Source organism: Coturnix japonica, chromosome 2, assembly GCF_054131305.1.
Source record: "Coturnix japonica strain WE chromosome 2, WE-NBRP24, whole genome shotgun sequence".
NCBI classification, from domain to species: domain Eukaryota; kingdom Metazoa; phylum Chordata; class Aves; order Galliformes; family Phasianidae; genus Coturnix; species Coturnix japonica.
Genome location: NC_140664.1, coordinates 108,297,446 through 108,318,792, shown reverse-complemented (window position 1 = coordinate 108,318,792; position 21,347 = coordinate 108,297,446). Strand labels below are relative to the sequence as shown.

The window sequence follows — 21,347 nt, the reverse complement described above, 5'->3', positions numbered from 1 at the left end:
GGCAACAAACTCACGCTCACACACATTTATGACTAAATATAGAAGGATTTCTTAGTGAAAGAAAAGCTGCTGAGATATGCTAGCAAGATTTTGGTCAGTTACTTCACCAATTTAAAGAAATAAAAGCAGAGACCCCCACAGCACTGCCCATAAGAGGTAACTTTGAATCTAACAGTTACATTTCAATTATGACTTACATTATTTTATTTTAGCTCTTAACTGCTGTCACTTGATGAACTCTATCAGTTCTCAAAATAAGTACAGCATATAAGTGCAATGTAATGATTACATCAGTTCCTAAAGTGGCATTGCATAAACGCAACCCCAAGGAATGAGGCGAGGGGGAAAAGCATTCACTCCCAACACTGTCCACCGAGCCCTCTGACAATCCTCTGCTACTATGCAAGAGCTGAGATCTATTACTGCTGCACCATCAATCAAGTCCCATGCAGAACAGCAAGCCCCTGCAAACATTAATTCTACAACTAAGTTTCAGCTTTGCTCTCTTTGCTTTTTACCACTTTGGCTTCTTTCAACATCATACACATTCGTGATAATCTTACGAAATGTCTATTGGTATCTTCCCCAGTATTACAAATGATAGACATGCCGCCAAACAACACGCCTTACCAGCACATTTCCGGGAGGTAATGGACGCAAACATATATTTTCCTGAGGTATACTGGAAACAAATGTGGGAGAATCATCTTCCTCCTCCTCCAAAACAACAATACAGACTCGACTCATTCGATCCGTTTGAAGAAGCAATAGCAAACAGAATAACACCAGCAACTCTGTTTCTGGAAGCACACTGCAGGTGTTGCACCGAGGACCATATAGGGAATGCTTTCACCTGTTTCACATACACTCACAAACTTGTGAGCACTGCTGCTGGTGTTTGAATATTTAGAAAAGGACCTCGCAATCCCCCTCTATGCTCCATTTTTCAGATTTAAGCACCCTGAGACATTAAGAAAGTTCTCTTTTTAAATAAAATTCCACAGAACATCGAAACCACAACGAAGAGACAGTGGAACAGCTGATAAAAATATCCTAGACCCAAGTGAATTACAGCAGAGCTCGCTGTCTCCAAGAGCTGTCCTTCCAAGCCAATCTGCCCTTGTCAGCAGCTCAACTTGAGCAGCGTGCCTCCCCCTATGCAGACAGGGGGATCATTGTTGGAGGAGCCCCGGCTCCATTCTGCAGGCCTGGAGAACGAACAATTGCTCTGACGGAGATGGCCGTGGCTATTCCCAGTCCCGCAAGGTCAGTTGCCAGCAAACAGTAGCGGGCTCTCTGCTGTCCGAGAATAAACGTGGGCTCTGACCATTCTGTGATTCGTGCAGCCCCGTTCCTCAGCGTCACAAACAGTCCGTCCGAAAAAATGCATCCGTTTTCTGGTGATTCTTCAGAGCGGGGAGAGAGGCAAATAATCCTTCCCCGTGCAATAAAAATATCTGCAATGTACAGCCAGGCTGCAGCACATTTACATGCGATGAGTCAGACCGCAGGGACAATGCAACTCCTTGAATAACGCTGCTGGCTCAATCCAGCCTCCCCAAACGACAGACAAACGCAGGCAGCTCACCCCTCAGTGCCAGCAGCAGCGCAGCACGCTCAGTTCTCCTTCCCCCGGCTGTGGCTTCTCCATCAGGGAACACGCTCGGCACAAATCCCAACAAGAAGGACGCTTCAGCAAAATAAGCCTGCTCCTGCACGCAAATGACTGCCTCAGACTTCTGCAGAAGCAGTTCATCACTCAAGCGCTCCTTTTGATCACCATGTGAATCCAGTTCCCATGAGAGCCCTCATTCAGATTAAGGCGGAGAGCGAGGGGGGGAAAAAAAATAAAATCAAGCTCCGCGCATCACCTCCGAGCCAACTTCTTTATTCAAACAGCTGACGCTGCGCCAACCTGATTTTCCTCTTCGGATGGAGGCTCCGCTCAGCAGGTTTTTTTCCCCGACAGACGAAATGATATGACAGCAGATAAACCCTGCAGCAGCCCGGCTGCCCCGGCAGAGCGGCAGCTCAGCTGAGCGCAGACTGCAGGCTCGCAGGATGGAATGCCCCGTAATGCTCACATGTCACACGCAGCCAGCTACTGCTCTGCCTGCAACTTCCTCTGGCACAGAAAAAAAACAGACTGCCCTTTTTTGGGGCAGCCTTTGCGGTTACGTTTGTGCCAATTTTGTGACTAATTCAGCCGAAAATGTAAAAATTCTATAACTGAGCAAAGAGCAACTGTTTAATATTTTCCACTAAAAGCCACAGAGAAATCCGGTGCGCTGGCTCTGCTGACTAACAACAGTTTAGGCGGTAAACAATTCCAGCGTTTAACTGCTTTCATATGGCACTGGACAGAGAAGCACCAAAGCCCTTGCTTAACTCCTTGAAGACAAGGAACTCCCCACAGAAACCCCCTGAAAGTGAAATCTTTTTCAGTGCCATCAGTTGGCTACTAAGAAGTGAACCACTAATGGCCAACTCATGGTTTTCTGCAATGAGGACAGACACACCTACCCTCCGCCTGAAACACGTACCTCGAGTGTATATGCATATGAAGTCCTAAAACTTGCTAAATAAGTATTTCTGCTCGAGCGTGCTGAAGTGCTGGTTTGTGGGCGTATTATGTAAATGGCTGCTGTTGGAGTCGTGGGACTAACTCAGATCTCCAGGAAAAAAGTGAGAGTTCTGCTCATGCTGTGCGGTACCTCCGACATCCCTCTGAGCTGCCCACATCACTGTGTGCCCATGGAGGGCAAGTTGGCCAGTGGGACTGCTCCTCAGTAATGCATCCACTCTCAGATTTCCCATATTAATCCAAACAGACAGGTTGAAATGGAATGATTTAAATGATTTAGGTATTAATAGATGCAGCAAATTCCCACCTATGGGAGTCATAGGAAGGAAAAACTCACATCACCGCTCGTTTAAAATAATGTCTACAACAGCTCTGCTGTAGCACAATAAATGGCTTACCACGCACCTACTGACACTGCACACAGACAAATGTTTTCATCAGAGTGCCAGGGAGTGACTTAGTCCAGGGCTCCCTGAGCTCAGGAACGCAGGGCTTGGCAAAATACAGCACACATTTTGGGCTCACCGGGAAATTTCTGGTAAAATTCAGATTTTCCAAATGTTTCCATTTACAATATGTGAATACCACGCAGCTTTATAAATATATCCTATTTGTTTCTAGAGAGTCCAGTTGTTTTGGAACTTCATATTTCTGGATTTAATTACAAAAAAGCAATGGATGCTACACTGTGCTGCTTTGTTCTAGCATTTCAATAATTTATTAAAAAGAAACACCACAGATTCATCTGAACACATACGGAAATTCATGTTCTTCTTGGCCACAGCAAGTATTTAAACAAAAAGAAGGACATCCTAAAGACTCATCCGTTGCAACATCCCACAGTCTGCTAAGGAACACAGCACCCACAACCCTGAGGATATTTTGCTTCTTGTGGAAGATGCCCTAGGGGACAGACACTGTAGTTCAATTGCATAACTCAAATTTCCTTTGGAAAAAGAAAAAACAAACAAACAAAAAAAAAACCCCACAAAAATATTTTAAGTCTATGAGCAATACGAGCAAGGTACATTTACAAAACGCATACTTGGTTTTCATGGTGTATATGCACACAAATGTTTGTTAAATAACGCTATTCGTGCCAAATCCGTATGTTAGGTATAAATAAGCTAAAAAGTTTGTGCAGCAAACAACAGCTACAATTTCCATGCTTTTTCTTCAGAATTACCATTACGTAACTAGATGTGGTGCTAGAGAGAAGATAACATGATCTGAAAGTGGCCCATTTTTGACCTTTACAATAAATACTTCAAAGCACACCTAAAAAAGAACAGTTAGAGATCGAAAAGTCAATATAAAAAGTATAGGACTTCACACTTACTGAACTGTGAAAATTGACACAAGTTAAAAATATTTTAATCCACTGTGATAATTGCTCTAGAAACCCTACCTGTAATGAAAATGCATCAAACTATTTCTCAAGCAAGCTAATGCCTATCTTGCAGAACACCACGTATTTTTTTGAATGGCGACATTCCTATGGTCAAAGAGCGAAAAGCCAATACATCACAGCTTGCATCAGGAAGAGAACCAACACAACCAAGTCAATACTATATTGATCTTGATGGCATAATGAGCCACAGAAAAGTAAGCAGACCAAAAAATCACTCATGCTACAAATGTGTGTATGCAATTACTTTCACAGCCAAAGGACAACTAACCGTAGAAACATTTAGCTTTTCCTTACAATTAACTACTGCTCATAGGTTACTTCAAAAAACTAACAACAAAAGAAAGACCAACAACAAAACAGTCCAGCCATTCTGCCCCTTCCCACTGCCTGCCATTGAGAGTTCAACCAGAAACAGCCTCTCACCATTTCTTCCTCCATTTTCACAAAATAACCCAAAGAATCCTCTGCTTTGCAAAATACAAGTTCTAGTTTTTCAGTGCATTATCTGCAGTAAGGGAGAAGGGATAACAGTAAAAGGCAATGAAGGCTGAATGAATACAAGAGGTCATTTATAACTCCTCTTCGCAAACTAATCCAACAATCCCAACCAGAGGTATGAATAAAGAACACTGCATCTCTCAAAATACATTTCCTAGCTTATCCTAATAAAACTTCAAGTAAGTGAAGATCAGTGGGTTATCAGCATCTGCCTTCTCCAAAGTCCTTGAAAGGTTCAAAATCAGCTTTCACATGCTTAATGTAAGAAAACTTTCTTGCAAAAGAAAAGCCTTTGTGTTGACATAATGTTTTTTGCAAATAAAGTGTCCTTCGGTGAATCAAATTCCAAGAGTCTTTCACGAGTGGATATACAGAAAGTATATCACAGGAACACAATCTGCAGTTTAAAACATGGATGACAGCAGCCACATCTGCTCCAGACAGAAAAAAAAACTGTGAACTCAGAAGCATCTAAAAATAGTAACCTTTTTCTATAGATCCTTTCCTCTAGGAATTGATGAGCAAAGGACTGTAGCAGCACTGCAGACGATGCTGAAAACCTCAGTGAAGCACATTCGGTACCAACAAACCTACTCAAATAAAGATCTCTCTTGACCATCAGCATTTACAAGTTTTCTTCTGGGCTGAGAAGATGCCAACTGGTTTCATTTACTATTCTGTATAATTAAGGATCTAGGAAAGGGATAAAACCATTCTGTCAGATTTCAGTAAAAATGAAAAATTCAAAACCAAGTAAGGCTTATGATTTTTATAACAAACAATTGCTATCAGCTCTGCAAGACTACGGTCTAGGCTACAGACCTCTTCAGAAGATGAAGATTACCCACAGTACTTCCATCTATTCATGCACAAGCAAGGCACACAAACAACAGATAAGCAGTTTTTTTGAATAATTTATCTATGCTATTTACTAAAGCGTTCCTCACGCACAAACAGAGATGAGTGTTCAGCATCACCATGAATATAAGCTGCAATACTTCAAGCAGCCTTCTGAGTCACTTGTCTGAGCTCTTTGCTGTTTCCTCCCCACTCCTGGGGGAATGAGGTGGAGTCAGGAAAGAGAATGGTCTAAGGCAATAATAAATTACAATCTTCCCTCTCAGTTTTGCTCTGTTTATTCCAGACCATATGCACAGCTGGGATGCAGAAAAAGGAGACTCATTTTAACCTTCTGGGTACCATGTTTCTGCTTACAAGGACAAGGGAAACAGCTTTGCTTGCACCTCCTGGAGGCTATAGGCAGCTCTTCTTTCTCCCAGCTAAGTATGTAGCCTGAAGTGACTTACTGAACCACCTGACTGCATAGAAAATACATAACTACATCATTTCAACAGAAACTGAGACTCAAGTGTGGCAGAAGGAAAGAAGTATCTAGCACTCATTCTATCTTCTCCCTACTGGAGCAGCAGATGAAAAAATATTAATGTAACATGCACTTGTGCTTGAGATGTAATTTGTACGTTTAATCAAGCTGTAACCTTTTAAAATACATCATAAATACCTGATTAGAGAGAAATAAAGTATCTTAAAAGTGTTACAAGCGTGTTCTGTTTAAGACCTCTCACACATTTTACACATCCAACAATACAGTAACTTTCAGCTGATCTACAGCCACCACAGCACAAGATGAGATCTTTTTTAAAAGGTGCCTTGATAACCAAAGTCTAGTAAGCTGTGTCTAGTAGCTAAAGCCCAGTGAGAACTCAGCACAGACATTCCTACAAACCAACTAACCAACCAAGAAGTGGTGGTGCACATTGGCTGGCAGCTCCTCCTGACTCCCATCCCTGGAGCTCTGTGAAGGCCGGACTAATGCTCAACAGCTGTCCAAAACACAACAATGGAAATCTGACAGTGGAAATGAATCTTAATAAAGTTAACTGCAAGTCAAGACAACTGCTGTTTCTCAGGAAAGACAGTCTGCGAAAACGTATACCAATCTGCATATGATGTAGTTGACCCCTATAATTCTTTCCAATTCAGACCTCACCCACAGCCTATTTTGTTTTCTGGCACTAAAAATACTGTTAAATACATTTTACAAGTTATACCCAGAGCATACTTCCAGTAGTAATTACTGAAGGCAGCCATTTCAGCTGCACACACCAACTTTAAGAGCAGAATGTGAGGAACCAAAACAAAACCCAAAGGCTCAGCAGACTGTTTGTTCTTCCACACATCAACCACTCTCCCCCACCACAACTCAGCTGGTTGCTGGGAGGTGACAGCAGATGGGAATGCAACCATAGCAGGGTAAAAACACTAACCCAGAGGCTTTAGAATATAGCAACCCGCTGTCACAGCTGGCACCGACAGCTTGATGCTTCAGAAACCGATGCTATTGAATCTTCCCAAGGATAGGAACAGATAAAGGTAGCTCGGCTGGAGCAAACAAACAACTGCAGAATTCCTAATCTTAGTTTTGTACCACCAGTTACATTGCCCTAAGACTATTTATGTCAGTGTGCACACACTCTTCTAAATGAACTAAATCATGATCCCACTATATCATATTAGGGCAGCTGGTAAAACAACTAAGAATTCCCTGTGGGCACTTGGAGCGCTCATACATAGAGAAGAGTTCACACAGCTCCTTTGATCTGCTTCTCTATTCATCTGTAGTTATGCTCTGAAGATGAGCATACAAAGTGCTGATCTTACGCATTTTGCCCTTTGAAATTTTTTTTTTCCCTGCAATACTGCTTCAGAACAGGAAACAGAATCAAGATCATATTTTATTACAAAAACTCAACCAACATCACAGAAGTCAATATAACATTGCTTTACTGTCACTACACAACAGACCCTCTTTTCCTTTCCCAGTAGGTATTCTTTGGGCTACAGTACAATGTCTGCATTTCAAGGACAGATGCTACAGTGTACAAGACAACCACATGCCTCTCATCCTTGGGTATCAACAGATGTCCATGGGATTTTCTATAGGAAGGGCGGTACAGCAGGTTTAGAAAGTTCTTGCTCTAATGCATTGAAACCAGTTCACAAGTCCATGTCTAAAAATGAAAAGAAGCAAACTTTTACATATATATATTTTACATATATATATATATATAAAACAAAAACCAAGTGTGATCTTTGCAGAGAAAGAATAAGTTCTACCCTTCCTAGAATCTAGTGGTTTGTATTCTTAACCCCGCATGCGTTCCTCATCTTAGAAACCAACATCTTTGATTCTCACCTTGCTTTTTTCTTCACATTAATTCTTTTGCTGGAGGATGGAAATGCCCTTAAAGGAAAAGTATTACCATAGAATTTCCCCTAATTCAGCACTGGACAGTGCTGGTGCTGAGACTGAAATCTGTGACAACCTAGTTGAAAAATATGAAACAAACATTACCTTTTTCTTAGCAACACCCCATTGCAACCCATTAGCAACACCCATCACAGATCCAGCTGAGTTTCTGAATGAGCAGGTGTTGGTCAGGTGAATTTCTGGAAATGAAGATCTCTCTGCAGCCTGTGACAGGTGACTAATTTGATTCTGTCACAAGTTCTAAACTAAGAGATGAAATCTCAGAGCTGTCATTGCAGCATGTTAAAGGAGCTTGGCATGATTAAAAAAAAATAGGCTACACTTCTCCAAGTTGCATCAAAGTTGTTTCTCTCAATTGTGGGTTTTTTGTTTTGTTTTATTTAATACAGATGTACCACTCATCTCCTTTTCCCTTCTCTTCCCCCTGTAAAATTCATTAGCCAGCTATTTTTTCTCAGCAGCTTCAGTACATACACTAGAGTAAGAAACGCAATCTAAGTTGTCTTCCCATTCACAGAGAATAACAGAGCCCTACATTTGACTACAAGCACATGTAAGCATGGAAGAAATTTGGGTTTGTTCTTCATTTCAGCAGGCAAGAACAGCAGCCAGATGCTACACAGAATATGCGACACACTGCAACACGTTTTCAAATTCTGAAGTTGTCTGAGAACTGTAGAAGTTCAATGAAATGATTCTGACTTTTTTAAAATATCCGACCATGCACAGAATTTATGTGAAAAAATAATAATAGTCAAATCAGTTCTGCCAGTCAGTAGAAGGCTTTTACAGTTTTATGTCACCAACCACAAGAACACCCCATGGTTAAGTTGCCATAGTTACAAAATGTTTGCTTTCATACATTTGTCTGAAATTCCTATGGAATTCCCACCCAGCCAAAAGCAGCAGTAGCTGGGAGTGCACCACTAACATTCAAGAAGTTGAGTCAGAAATGCATACTGTTTCCGTTCAGACTGTTATCTGGGAAACACTAAAAAAGATGATTCATACCATTTTGAGCTGTGGAAGGGTGGAAACAAACATCACATTCAACTATTTTAAACTTTCAGTGATGACTCACATTAGCTTAGGATGTTTCCAGAATCGGCTCCCTTCTCCAAACAGAAAATTGCTATTGACTATTCAAGAAAATCATCTGTTGAGTACTCAAGAAAATAAAGATGAATTTAATTTAAAAAGAACTGTTCAACTATCAGAACTATCACAGGAAAAGTAAAAGGGAAAAGGTTCTACCTTCCCTGTCTCGTCTTCAGCCCCTCCCCTCTAAAAAAGAAATTAAAAAAAACCAAAAAACCAAACACTAAGAAATCTGACCACAAACAGAGCAACATAAAACCCAAAATCTTAGTAGATCAAACACATCTACGTAGGATGAAGTTGGAAAGGCCACCAAATGAGCAGTGTTTACAAAAATCACCCTAGAAATTCTTCTACAGCGAGTCTGTTATCTCTCAGCTGTATTTGCAGGGTCTTGTGCTAGCCTCCATTTTGCTTTGACTGACACAGCTGGATGGTTTGAGCAGCCAGTACAAGAAGAACATTAATCCAGTCACAGAGGCAACAAGACATAGTCAGCTAAGGGTGTGGAACAATCAATGGCCTGTGTAAAGTTAAGAAGGGAGCACAGAGGTGCACCTGAAGAAGCGCTTCATACTGAAGGGAAACTATGAAGGGAAAGAGGATAAGAGTTGAACTGAAGGGACAAAAGTAGGAATGAGGTAGAGTACCTTCCTGGTGCCACACACCAGAAGAGCACCTGGAAGATGACGCTTAGCATGGAAGAAATGCTTATTCAGTACTTGCCAAGTCTGGCAGTCTTAGGGAACAAAGGTAAAAATTATCTTCAAAAGTCTGCCTGCTATTTACTCATTCGCATAAAACTGATAAAGAATCAAGATGTTTTATCAAGACAAGAAGAAACACTTTTTCATAAGAATAGTTAGAGTAGCAAATATTTCCTGGGAGGCCACATGACTTTTAACATTCAAAGCACTGCTCTTTAATTTTCTTCATCAACGACAAAAGACAACAAAGTCTACTTCTTCAACTATTCACCTTTATTGTTACAACAAAAACTCTCCTAGGTGTAACATTTTGGAAGTCAGTAACACTGATGGAGAAAGAAGCTTAAACACTAAATGGCTTCAAATTCACAACTTGCAAAAGAGAAACTGCTGCTTTTGAAATTCCTGACTACTCATAGCCATGTGATGGTAGAGTTCTCCTGGAATCCAAACTCTCCCTCCCTGTCTCACCCATGTGAGAGTATTGTCACTGGGTGAGTTTTCTTGTTAGGGTTTTTTTCAAAATGGAGATTTAAAAAAACCAAAAAACAAAAAACAAACATTTTCTATAATTCTGTTCAGTTCAGATTCTCTCACAGAAAAGTTACAACAGTTAAATATCCCAATACTAAAACACATGTAAAATTCATACCAGTGCAATACTTTAAATGCGTAGGTTCTAGTAGATCTGAATAGAATCTGTGACCACAGAAACCACAGTTCAGCTCAGTTGCTCACAACAGGGATATTTACTTTTTGTTTCCATACATAACAGGGGCTCAAAATACTGTACACAAGTGAGCAAAATGAATTCTGTTTGCTATGGATACCAGCGCTATTTTCTCTGTGCTTAGGATGTAAACATTCTGTATTGACTTATATGAATTCTTCAGATTTTCATCTGAATGGTCAGCAGCTGCCCTGTGTATCAGTTTGCTGTCTGGGGGGTGTTACACTTCCTCAGAATTTTTAGGAATCCCTTACACATTCTTTGTGTCCAAGGAGTGCTTTTTTCCTGGCAACTGAAACCACTCTGGAAAACATAGCTGGATAAAGTCCACGTATTCACACATATACAACCATGAGATGAGAGCATCCATCTGAATCTTCTACAGCTGCCAAAATGGATGGCTTTTCCCAAAAGTGAGTAAGAGTAAAAAACATCAATAGCCAAAGGTCTTACTCAGCTGCGTCAAACCACGCAGACTGTTGCCCAATGCCCACTGGGAATGCTGCTTCCAGGAGGGCTCTAGGATATGAGCACGTAAGTGACGTTCACTCTTAGAAGTTACTTTTGTTGGCACCTTTTCAATTCAGAGAATTTTTCCAGGGAAGATTAAAGAGCACTTCTCTTAAGCAGCTAAACACTCCAATACTGAATAAAGTTGCACAAAATAGAGCAAATTATTGAAACACTAATTAAAACATTTTTGTCCCTAAGTATTTTTCTTTTTAAAAGTGAGGTTTGAGGAAGTGGCAGAGTCTGATTTTAACTGCTGGCCACCAGAGGGATTCTTTACTACCCTCTTCCTTGCATGATCCTTTACTCATTCACATCCCCTTCCTGTGCCAGTACAAGCACCTGTGTGATCCAACCACCCCATTTTGTTTTTCTGGTGGTAAATTAGTCGAGCTAGCTCATCGTGGGACGGCAGCTGGCACACAGAAGCAGTGGGAGCATTCATATTGCTCACTGCGATAGAAAGTGATTCAACTGCTTTATAAAACCTCACCCATAGGACAAGCTGCCTTTATCAACAGCAACTACTTCAACCCTTATAATCTTCCTTAAAATACCCCAGAACAGTTTTCTTGAAACCTTAACATATCCAAATTTAGACAACTATTACAATCAACTGTATTACTAATGGAATCCTTTCCAATTACTCAAAAACCTATGGGAAGAACTCAAATTCTGCTCCTACCCATCAGTCTATAAATGACTCCTCATAAGTTTGTTCTGTTTTTAAAGGAAAATACCTCATGATGCAGAAATTTCACAGGTTAATTAATCAAATTACCCACATGGTGCTAGCAGTATTTATAAACATATAGCATTAAGAACAGGATGCAGAATGGTAGGGCCCAGCTTTCAGTCAAACACACAAACACCAGTTACACACACAGCATCTGCACATGGAAGAATCAGTTTAGGGACTTACGTTTGACACTGGAATGCAGAAGGTAGTTATAGAATCACCAAGGTTGGAAAAGACCTAAAAGATCATCCAGTCCAACCGTTCACCTATTCCCAATAGCTCCCACTAAACCATGTCCCTCAATACAACATCCAGTCACTCCTTGAACACCTCCAGGGTCGGTGACTCCACCACCTCCCTGGGCAGCCCATTCCAGTGCCTGTCCACCCTTTCTGAGAAGTAAATTTATATTACAGCTTTATACTATTGAACATACACAACAAAAAAAGTTAAATGGGATTTTTTTTTAAGATTAGAATTGGTTCCAAAATTTGCTAATGCTTACCTCAACCAGCTATTTGTTCAATTCAGATGACACCAAGAGGAGAACTTGAGAAGTACATTTTGGCATTCAGAGAAGCTAACAAACTGCTTTAGAAAGAAGCACTTACAGAATCAGAAAGATGATACCAAAACAGAATGTCGCTTAATACATATGAATAGTACGTTGCCTATTTAAAATGTCAAGAAAATTAGCTTCTACATCCTTGCCTCCAAAATCCAAAGGTTTTGCTGTCTTAGAATCTACAAAAAACCCAAACTACATTCAGCAAATGTGGACACACACCTTCAAGTATTTGCAGAAGTGAGCCCACAGAACACCTAATATCCAACTGTCTCCCACTGCTTTTGACAAGGGAACTTCTTTTATAGAAGCATTGTGAAAAAATACATTTTTATAACATCTAACACATAAGAATTTTACAGATGTGTTAGGTACATCTTTAGTGTCAAAAAATTAAGAATACCTTTTAGAATGCTCCTACTTGTTTACATCACATGTATCAAGCTGCGTAAACTCTTCCCAAAGAAACCCGTGCTGCTGCAACCAGACTCCTCAAAATGCGGCTGAATTCATAAACTAAGTTTGTGAACTAGACCAAAACACACATTATTAGAAAGACTTCAAGGTTATGTCACATAGATATATGTATATATTCTGAGTCCTTACTCAGCCATTGTAACCTTTCCTTCTACAAAAGATTTCAGGCCCTAGAAAGCAAAGGCTTGAAAACACAGCTTAATTTTCGTAGAATGCTGTGTTCATTACTCATGTTTCTTCTTGGATGCACACTGACAACTCATGGACATTTTGAAAAATTTTAAAGGAGAACACCCTCCTTATTCCTGTTATTAGACGTTTTTAAAACTCACGTGGCTCTTATTTTGATGCCAAGTTAACTTCTTAAGAAAAGCATGGAGCATTACTGAATTTACTGCTATGCTACTCATAGCAAACCTACTTAGTGTTCACCCTGGATGAGTAGTGTGAGGGTCCCATTGGCATGGCACACAAAGCCAGGGTACCCATCTCCAGCCCCAGCCTTTTCAAACTGCAGTGCAGCAACCCCAGACCCTGCATCTCCCTGCAAATAAGAGAGACTGGGAAGAAAAACAGTGTGAATGTCATATGAATAATGGTATTTGAAGCTATAAATGATTTTCAGTGGCTATGCAGCAGCCTTCTGCTCTTTCTGTATATTATATACATATACATATGTCTAGTTCAATGTATGCCAAAAGAGCAATAAACATTATTTAGCACCATTGTATCACAGAAAATAAAGGGAAAAGGGCAAAGTTCCCTCCAAAGTTTCATTTTGGAATAGATTTGTAAAAAGAAAAAGAAGGAAAAAGTCTATAGTAATCTGTGTAAATAAATCAAGTAACACAGCATGCATCTCGAGAATGATAAGCTGGTGCATAAAATGATTAAGTCTTTAACAGTATTAAAAAAATCCAAAAGTGTAATACAGTAATATAAATGCAATAGTCCCATAATGCTTATTTGCAAGGGGAATTACAAGATTCCTCTTAATTACTCTAGAGCTAATGCAATTAATGACACCCAGGAAATAATAATTTAAAAAAGCCTCGCTCTTCTGAAATGCTTAGCCTTACCTAAATAGGCAAGACAAAGCCACTTAAAGGCTTTTATTGGTTCTTAAACATGAAAAGAAACTCCATTATATTGCAATAATAAAAGAACAATTCTGTTCTTCAAAATACTTGTTGCATTCCTCTACACATTTCAACATTCTAACAAAAGCTATGGTTTTTTTTTTGAATAAAAAATTACTAAAAATACATGTCAAGAAAAAGCCTCAGTCTCTTATCTTCCCCACACCTAAGGAAAGATAAAAGAGTGAATACCTGAGAATTTCTTATTTAATAGAAGCATTGCTTTACCTTTCTTTTGAAATGGAATTCCTGTGGCATTAAAATCAAATTAAGGAGGATGAAAGGATTCTTTTTTTACATTTTCTATCCCAGAGGAGCATCCTATCAACTCTTTGTCCCACAGGGCTCTTGGCTTCAGCAGAAATGGAATGAGCAAGCTGCCAGTCAGCATGTTTTTCTGACACATTCTTGCCCATTCCCAGCCAAAAAGCAGCAGCTGGTAAAGTTCATTTTTCATAGAAGACAGTAGATTTTTCAGTCATTACTATCACCATCCGGTCAACAAGGGAAATACTACACCTATTCCTGTTTACAAAAAGATCAAAATTAGGTCACCTTGAAATACGTACTTCAGAAAGAATCTGATGCAACAGATTAGAAGTAAAGATTATTTTGTTTCATATGTATATATTAAAGTGCTGCTAGCAACACTTGTAGAAATGGTAGACTATTCTAACCACCATAAACACCCAACCTGGTTGCCAAGCTGTTCAGAGTCAGGTTTTCTGCATCAGGTGCCAGACCTCAGATAAAAACCACAGACTTCTAGCTTGAGAAAAAGAAAACAAAAATCAAAGTTCAGCTACTACCGTGAACATGGTTAAAGAAAAACTAAATCTTACCCTCTGAAGAACTGATCTTCGATACGAGCTTATAGCAACTTAAGCAACAGCACCACACTATGTTGTAATTGCTGTATTACCTTTAGGAACATCAAAGAAACATGCATCATTCTGGTACCCATTATACATACGTAAAAGATTTGTGTTTTATTAAACAGCTGTCAAAACCTGCACAAATTTCCTTAAAGTCTTTGCTTTATACTGTACTGTAAATGTTTTCAGCTAGCTTGTAGCTGTCTAGTAACACAATTTGCTGAATTATTTACCCCAAAAGAATCATCTTCAGCTACTAAATGCGCAGATGGCTTATAAAAAGAGGACTAGCAATATGCACCTAAAAACTACTGACTCATCTTTGAGCAAGCAGTTTCTGGAGATACTGTAGCTAAGTATTGCATTTTTACTAAGGATGCTTATCACGATTGCATTTGCACAAGAGCAAGGCAAGGTATATCAGCAACCATGAATTTCAGTTTCCCAACTAAATTGATATTAACCATTATCTGTACAGCCACTCCATCCCAAAGACAGATGTAAGGATGACAGGGAAAACTAACACTCCTCCCTAACACCTGGAAATAAAGACATTTTTCCCTGACAGTTCAAGGCATTCAAATTATTCCATCCTGATTCCTGTTCAAAACGGCTCAGACTTCAAAACAAAAAAGAAAACAACACAACAGAAACCCAACCATACAAAAATGGGAAAGATCAGATGAGACAACGTCTGCAACCTGAGGCTTTATAGGAGATATCCACGCCACCTACTCCATAAATTAGCATTGCCTCTGGGCTCCTACAACATGAGGTTAAGGGACTAAAGGAAGCTACAGCTCTTTAACACCATACAACTGATACCAGCAGAACAGAGCAGAGCTTACTTGATTATTAGAAGCACCTATGGAGATCCACTTGACTCTACTGGAACTCCTTGGGGAAATGAAAGTCAAATTCTCTGGGCCACTACAATGAAAACGCTATGGACAGTCTGTATTTACCAGCCAAACAGTTCATAATCAAGGAAAAACTAACCCAACCAACCAGCATATATCTCAATTTTGCTTTCAGCTCACAAGTGGCTCAGCTGCATGGTAGGAACTCCATCTGTACTTCACTATCTAACAGTATAGATCTTACCCATATCTAATCTCAAGCTTTAGTACTAAAAAGCAGATAAAAACAGTCGTACAACTTATCAGTGGAAAAAAAAAGGCTTGCTAGGGAAAAAACAGTATGATACTTAACAAGCAACCAAAGGTTACTCAGTATAATCAAAGTAAGTTGCTGAGGAAAGAAGATCCAACAAGCAATTAACAGCAAAGTACACCTCAGTGACAGCAGGCAAAGATACAATTCTGCATACTTTTGGATATAGCCACTATACGCAATAAGTAGGCAGAGAAACTGAACAGTTTGATGAGGTTGTGCTAATAAAACATTAGAAAACAACTGGAATGAGGCTTGCATGCTGTGTCTTCCCTTATGACCAGAGTGTGTGTTCAGCTATTTATTCAGATGAAATTCTGAATATAATTTACCTTAAAATCCTGGGAAATATATGATTATCCCAGCTATGTGACAACAGTAAGAAACCAAACAGCTCTGCGCATATCATAGCAGCCACAGAAACACTCATTTCTGTTGCTGGCAATCTGTATCGCTGCTGTTGGGCTGGCACGTCACAGTCTGCATTACAGAGATACAAGCAACAGAGTAAGATCATGCTGAGCAAGAACAGACTCCAGCTTCCTGATCTGGTAGCAGCAAGACAAAACAGACAAACAAACAAAAAACCAACAATGTAGGTGACATAGCACCATAAATATATATCTATATATATGATGATTTCATTAACAAAGCAATGAACACTTAGTTAAATGCCCGTTATCTGCTCTGCTCCTTTTTGCAGCTGAGGGATGCAGGGTGTACCGAACAGCCTGCTGATTTAAACTGGCTTTGGCCTTCAGCAGCCACTGTCACAGACTGTGAAGTGCGCTCCGCAAACTTCTCATGTAAATCTTCTGTAGAAATCAAGCATCGAACATTTCAAGACTTCCAAGAAGAGTCATAAAGCCAGCTCTTCCTCAGTAAACAGATACAGCAGATATGAAATCTATATCTTCTCTATGCCTTTATGTTTTTTTCCACCCTGTGAGGTTTCTCTGCGCCCACAAAGCACTAAAGCAATGGCAATCTGCTTGTGTACTTCTAAAAGCCTCCCACCACCACCCACCTGTTACATCAACTCAAAGACTCAAACAGTTTTTCCCTGTGGCCTTATACAATACAGGAGCTATCAAAAGAAATATAACCAACAAAAAAGTGCCATCACAAAACAGATCATCTCATAGAGCTTGTCTGTTTTCATGCTATAAAGTTTAAATCACTGGGCATCACTTCCTGACAAGTTTTACACTCTTTTTTTGTTTATCCATTCAATTACATGCCATAACAACAACTTATTGTAATTACTCTTGTATTACAGTCATTATGCAAGTCTTTCATGCATCACCTTTATTTCAACAGAGAAGAAATCCTGTTGCATCTAGTCTGTAAAAGAAGGAAAAACAGAAGGAAGGGGGGGAGGGAGAAACAGGGAAAGGAGGGAGAAAGGAGGAAGGGGGCAAGGGATGGGAGGGAAAGAAACACCCAATAGGTAAACGTCCTCCTTTTGCAAGCACAACTTGAGCTATTTATTTATCTTTTTAATCACATTTACTCTCGACTTCTTCAATCATTCCTACTTTTCCCATTTTATTAACATAGAGCAGCAAGTCAGAACAGACAACCTTGTAAATAGACAGCTGTTTACTCCAGTCAGAACCAAAGAATTGGCAGGCAAATTGCTATTTTCCATTTACCTTTAACCTGGAATTTCGTAACCCCACAACCTGGCCAAGTGGATTATTCTGAACATTGAGACTTCAGTTACTGTTGTGTGGGATCCTGGCTTTCACCTGTTACCTCACAAACTGCAACCAACTAGGAAAGATAGCCCTTTCATATAAAATCCCATCTCCCAAGAGGCCACACAAAAAGTTTCCTTCCTGATTCTGTTCATATATTCTGTTATATACATACATATATAAATCAGGTAGATTTTAATGCATTAAAATTAGCCAGACTAAGTTATTGAGGCAAGTTAGAAAATAACACAATTAAGGTAACATATAACCTTGACCAATGTATCCTAAATGAAACAAAGACACTTAATTACAGGACCGTACTGCTTGGTGAGCTGGGGAGTAGAGATGGCCAATGAGAAAATTCCCAATTTATACAAAAAGAAATCATCTTTCACTAGGATTAAACCAAACAGTTGGATATATACTACAGGAATTACTATTTTATTGCCTCAGAAGAAAAGGTTTTCAGTATGTTACAACTGTTGATATTTACTGTGGCAATCAAAATCATGCCTTTGGGTATTATTAATATCACTCTTCTCACTACCTGGGACAGAACTGGAAGCAGTCAGAGATTCTCTGCACCAAAAAGAAGATCACTGGAAGTTTCAATGCATTTAAACCTACAGGTGCAAATTCTGCTGCTAAAGGTTTTTACTGATTTTCATTCTATCTGTCTTTCTCCCTCCCCCCACTCCCCTTCCTTTTCTTTCTCTCCCCTTTTCTCTCTTCTACATTGTCTATCCCTCTCCCTCTCTCTCTTGCCCCTTTTCTCTCACTCTCTCCCCCTTTCTCCTTCCTTCTCCCCCACTCCTACTCTATCCCTTTCTCCCACTGTCTTTAACTCCCTCTCACTTTCTCTCCTCCTCTTTCTCCTCCTCCTTCTCCCCCACCCTTCCTCCCTCTTCTTTTCTGTGGGCTAAAATCAAGGAATCTGTATTTTTCCCTTCTCCTGTCCATGATGTTTAAGAAAGAAGCTTAGCCTTCACACACTCCTCATTTCTAGGCAGGCAGAGCAGGACGAAACAAAAAGACAAAACCAACCTACAAAACAAAAGCAAACCTCAAAAGACTCAGGTATCACAGTAAAGAGTGCATATACAATTAAAGCAAGACAAAGGAAAGCTAAGCAGATATATACCCCAAAGTAACAAATTAACACACTGCAGCTTTAACTGTAACACTACAGTTACACGCATTGCTTGAACAAGGCCTGAGGGCAATAGAACAAATAAATAAATAAACACTGCTTAAACAAAACCAAACTTCAGTCACTTTTCCACGCCAGGCAGAGCAACATGGTTATATCCAATCCAGCCAAGTACAAAGAGGGACTGCCATTGTCACTCAGTGCTTTCTGCGTGCTGCCACTGCAGTTATGGGACTGCCCCACAAATGGGCTGAGACAAACAAGGCGGCAGAAAGCCACAAGTGGATTTTGCCAGCCCATTTCCTCACACTGGCTTAGTATCAGTGCCGGAGGACAGCTGGGAAACTCCCATGGGAAGGTGCATGACTACGTTTGACAGCAAAGGGCTTGAAGCTAGATCAGCTTTGCTATCTTGTTAAACAGCACTTAAGCTAGTTTGCTACTCTGTGCAGAGGTATATTGGCTGCTGGTCTCATCTACAACTCAGACATTTAATCATATCCCCAAATAATGGTATAATTAAAGGCTTACCTTCTTTACATTCTGCAAAGAAAGTATAGTTTCATTATTCATCTATTTTTGTTGATCCCATATCTATAAAGGACATAAAGATCATAACATAATTAATGATACTTATTAATGACGGGCAATAAGTTTTTTTTTCCCAGCCAGGTTGTCATCAGCACCCCATGACTACCCTGCTCCAACACAACTCTCACTCTTACCCACTTCCATACCCTTCATCTTAGTAGCCCTTTTTTTGCTCAGATAATCACAAACCCTAAAGCAGAAAGCACTGCTGCAGACTCCGTAGTGCCACTGTCTAAAAAAGATGGAGTTACAGCACTTATCTCATAGCTCACATACATAGATTTGCACAGAGGTGGATACTTGTCTTATGGCTGAACAGAACAAGTTCATTCCACTCTTGCTCATAGCTACAAGGCAGCACTGCCAGTTGCAGTCCCAGTTCACAGCATCCCACAGTTCAGACCTGCTTTAAACCTTTTCTCTTTGGTTCTAAAAACAGCCTTAGAACTTAACAAATCTGCTTGCAATAAGCACGCATAACATTTTTTTACATCTACTTCTGATGCAAATAATGAGGACTGTTTCTTCTTTGAATGTGTTACTTTGAGTACTGGTCAGAATATTAAACACACCTACCATCTTGATCAGATTGTTCTTCAAATGAGATTGTGAACGGAAACATCAAAAAGGATTGAAAACTTTGTTTCTATTGCATTCACATGTCAGGCAAATTCTGTCTACTGATTACTGAGTTTCTAGACACGGTCTTGATGTTTGGATTGGCACACAATGTAGTTAGGAAATAAAGTGAACAATCCCCACTTCAGCCTAGAAGTTTCACAAGTTACAGGAAACAGTAACTGCCAAAAATCTATACTCTCTAAACAGAACAGCCCTGATGAAAAACTTTGTGCTTTGATGATTCTTCTATCCTAGAAATTTCAGACTGTCCAAGCAGTTACATTACTCCAAATAAGAATTTGGAATATCACATGCAAAAGGACAAACAGTGCATCAAAAAACAATATTCTATTTCACTCTAGGGGAAAGATTGGAAACTACTCTACAAAAGCAGCAATATCAAGTCTTGCCACCTGGTGGCAGCACACCAATGTAAACCAAAGCACTTGAGACACAACACTCAATTTCTAGTCAACACGTAATCATTTACATCTCTAATGCAAACGTCAGGATTCTTGGAAGGCTCTAGTTCCTACACAGATTTAGGACAGGGATCTAAACTTTAAGGTTCTCAAGGACTTCACAATCGAGTAGAAATCAAAGAGCTCTGCATCAGACTTACTAACTGATATTTCCAGGTTCACAGGCTGCCCAGTGAGGTTGTGGATGCCCAGTCCTTGGAGGTGTTCAAGACCAGGTTGGACGGGGCCCTGGGCAACCTGATCTAGTAAATGTGTATGTTTGGTGGCCCTGCCAGGCAGGGGGGTTGGAACTACACGATCCTTGAGGTCCCTTCCAACCCGGGTCATTCTGTGATTCTGTGATACCCCACGGAAATGGCCAGATGTTGCTGAAGTGGGCTCTCAAGCAGCTGCAAGTACCAGGCTGCCACCAGAAGCACCACTGCTCAGCCACTCTAAACAAGGCCAGGGTACAGAGTCGCCACTGGTTTGGAGCTTGTCTTCTCACTGCACTGTCTGAAAAGGCCTAACAGCATGCAGAAACTCATCACAGACTTAAACTTCCCATAGCAGTATCTCTTTCATCACAAACTGCTGCCAGCACTACACATGAAAGGCAGCACCATGCACAGCAAACATCCAAAAAGCAGAGCTAGTGCAGTCCTGACAATTAACCAAAACTGAGTTTTTACCCATTAAAAAAAACAAAACAAAAAACAACACCCTCCCCCCCCCCCCCCCCCCCACACACACACACATTAAGGAAAGGTAGAAAACAGATTAAGTAATTCAACAAAAGCATCCAAAGATGTTTAAAACAACTGCTATTGGAGCAGAAAGAAGATGTAATGAGAACAAACATCCCCTAATTACTGATGCAGCAAGAGCTCATTACCACAAGGGTAACACTACCAGGATACCCACCTTTTTCCCTCAAACCCACCTTTATCTACAGACCTGTACAAACAATCATGATTTACTCCTGTAACCACAAGATGAAAAGCTTTATTTTGTGTTACTTGTACT

At 40.1% G+C, this 21,347-nt stretch overlaps 1 protein-coding gene and 1 long non-coding RNA gene across 9 annotated transcripts in view; both read right to left on the bottom strand.

The window, feature by feature from the left end:
- ANKRD28 (ankyrin repeat domain 28) overlaps nucleotides 1–21,347 on the bottom strand; it is a 98,552-nt gene that overhangs the window by 60,771 nt on the left and 16,434 nt on the right. For 3 of the 8 annotated variants that reach the window (XR_014943622.1, XM_015853703.3, XM_032443194.2), the window contains exon 1: nucleotides 631–2,108. The exons of 3 other annotated variants lie outside the window; for them this stretch is intronic. Coding sequence is in view for 3 of the 5 variants with exons in the window: in XM_015853703.3 (XP_015709189.1) it covers nucleotides 631–747 (117 nt within the window). In the remaining 2 variants the exon portion in view is untranslated. Of the gene's footprint in view, nucleotides 1–630; nucleotides 2,109–19,179; nucleotides 19,243–21,347 lie in introns of those variants that run through there. 2 more of the 8 variants (XM_085540530.1, XM_085540531.1) reach the window with 2 other exon arrangements.
- LOC146762114 (uncharacterized) lies at nucleotides 14,200–14,545 on the bottom strand. Its single transcript, XR_014943624.1, has 2 exons — nucleotides 14,445–14,545; nucleotides 14,200–14,275 (listed from the first exon to the last, which is right to left on the bottom strand). It is a non-coding gene; the product is annotated as an uncharacterized LOC146762114 (long non-coding RNA).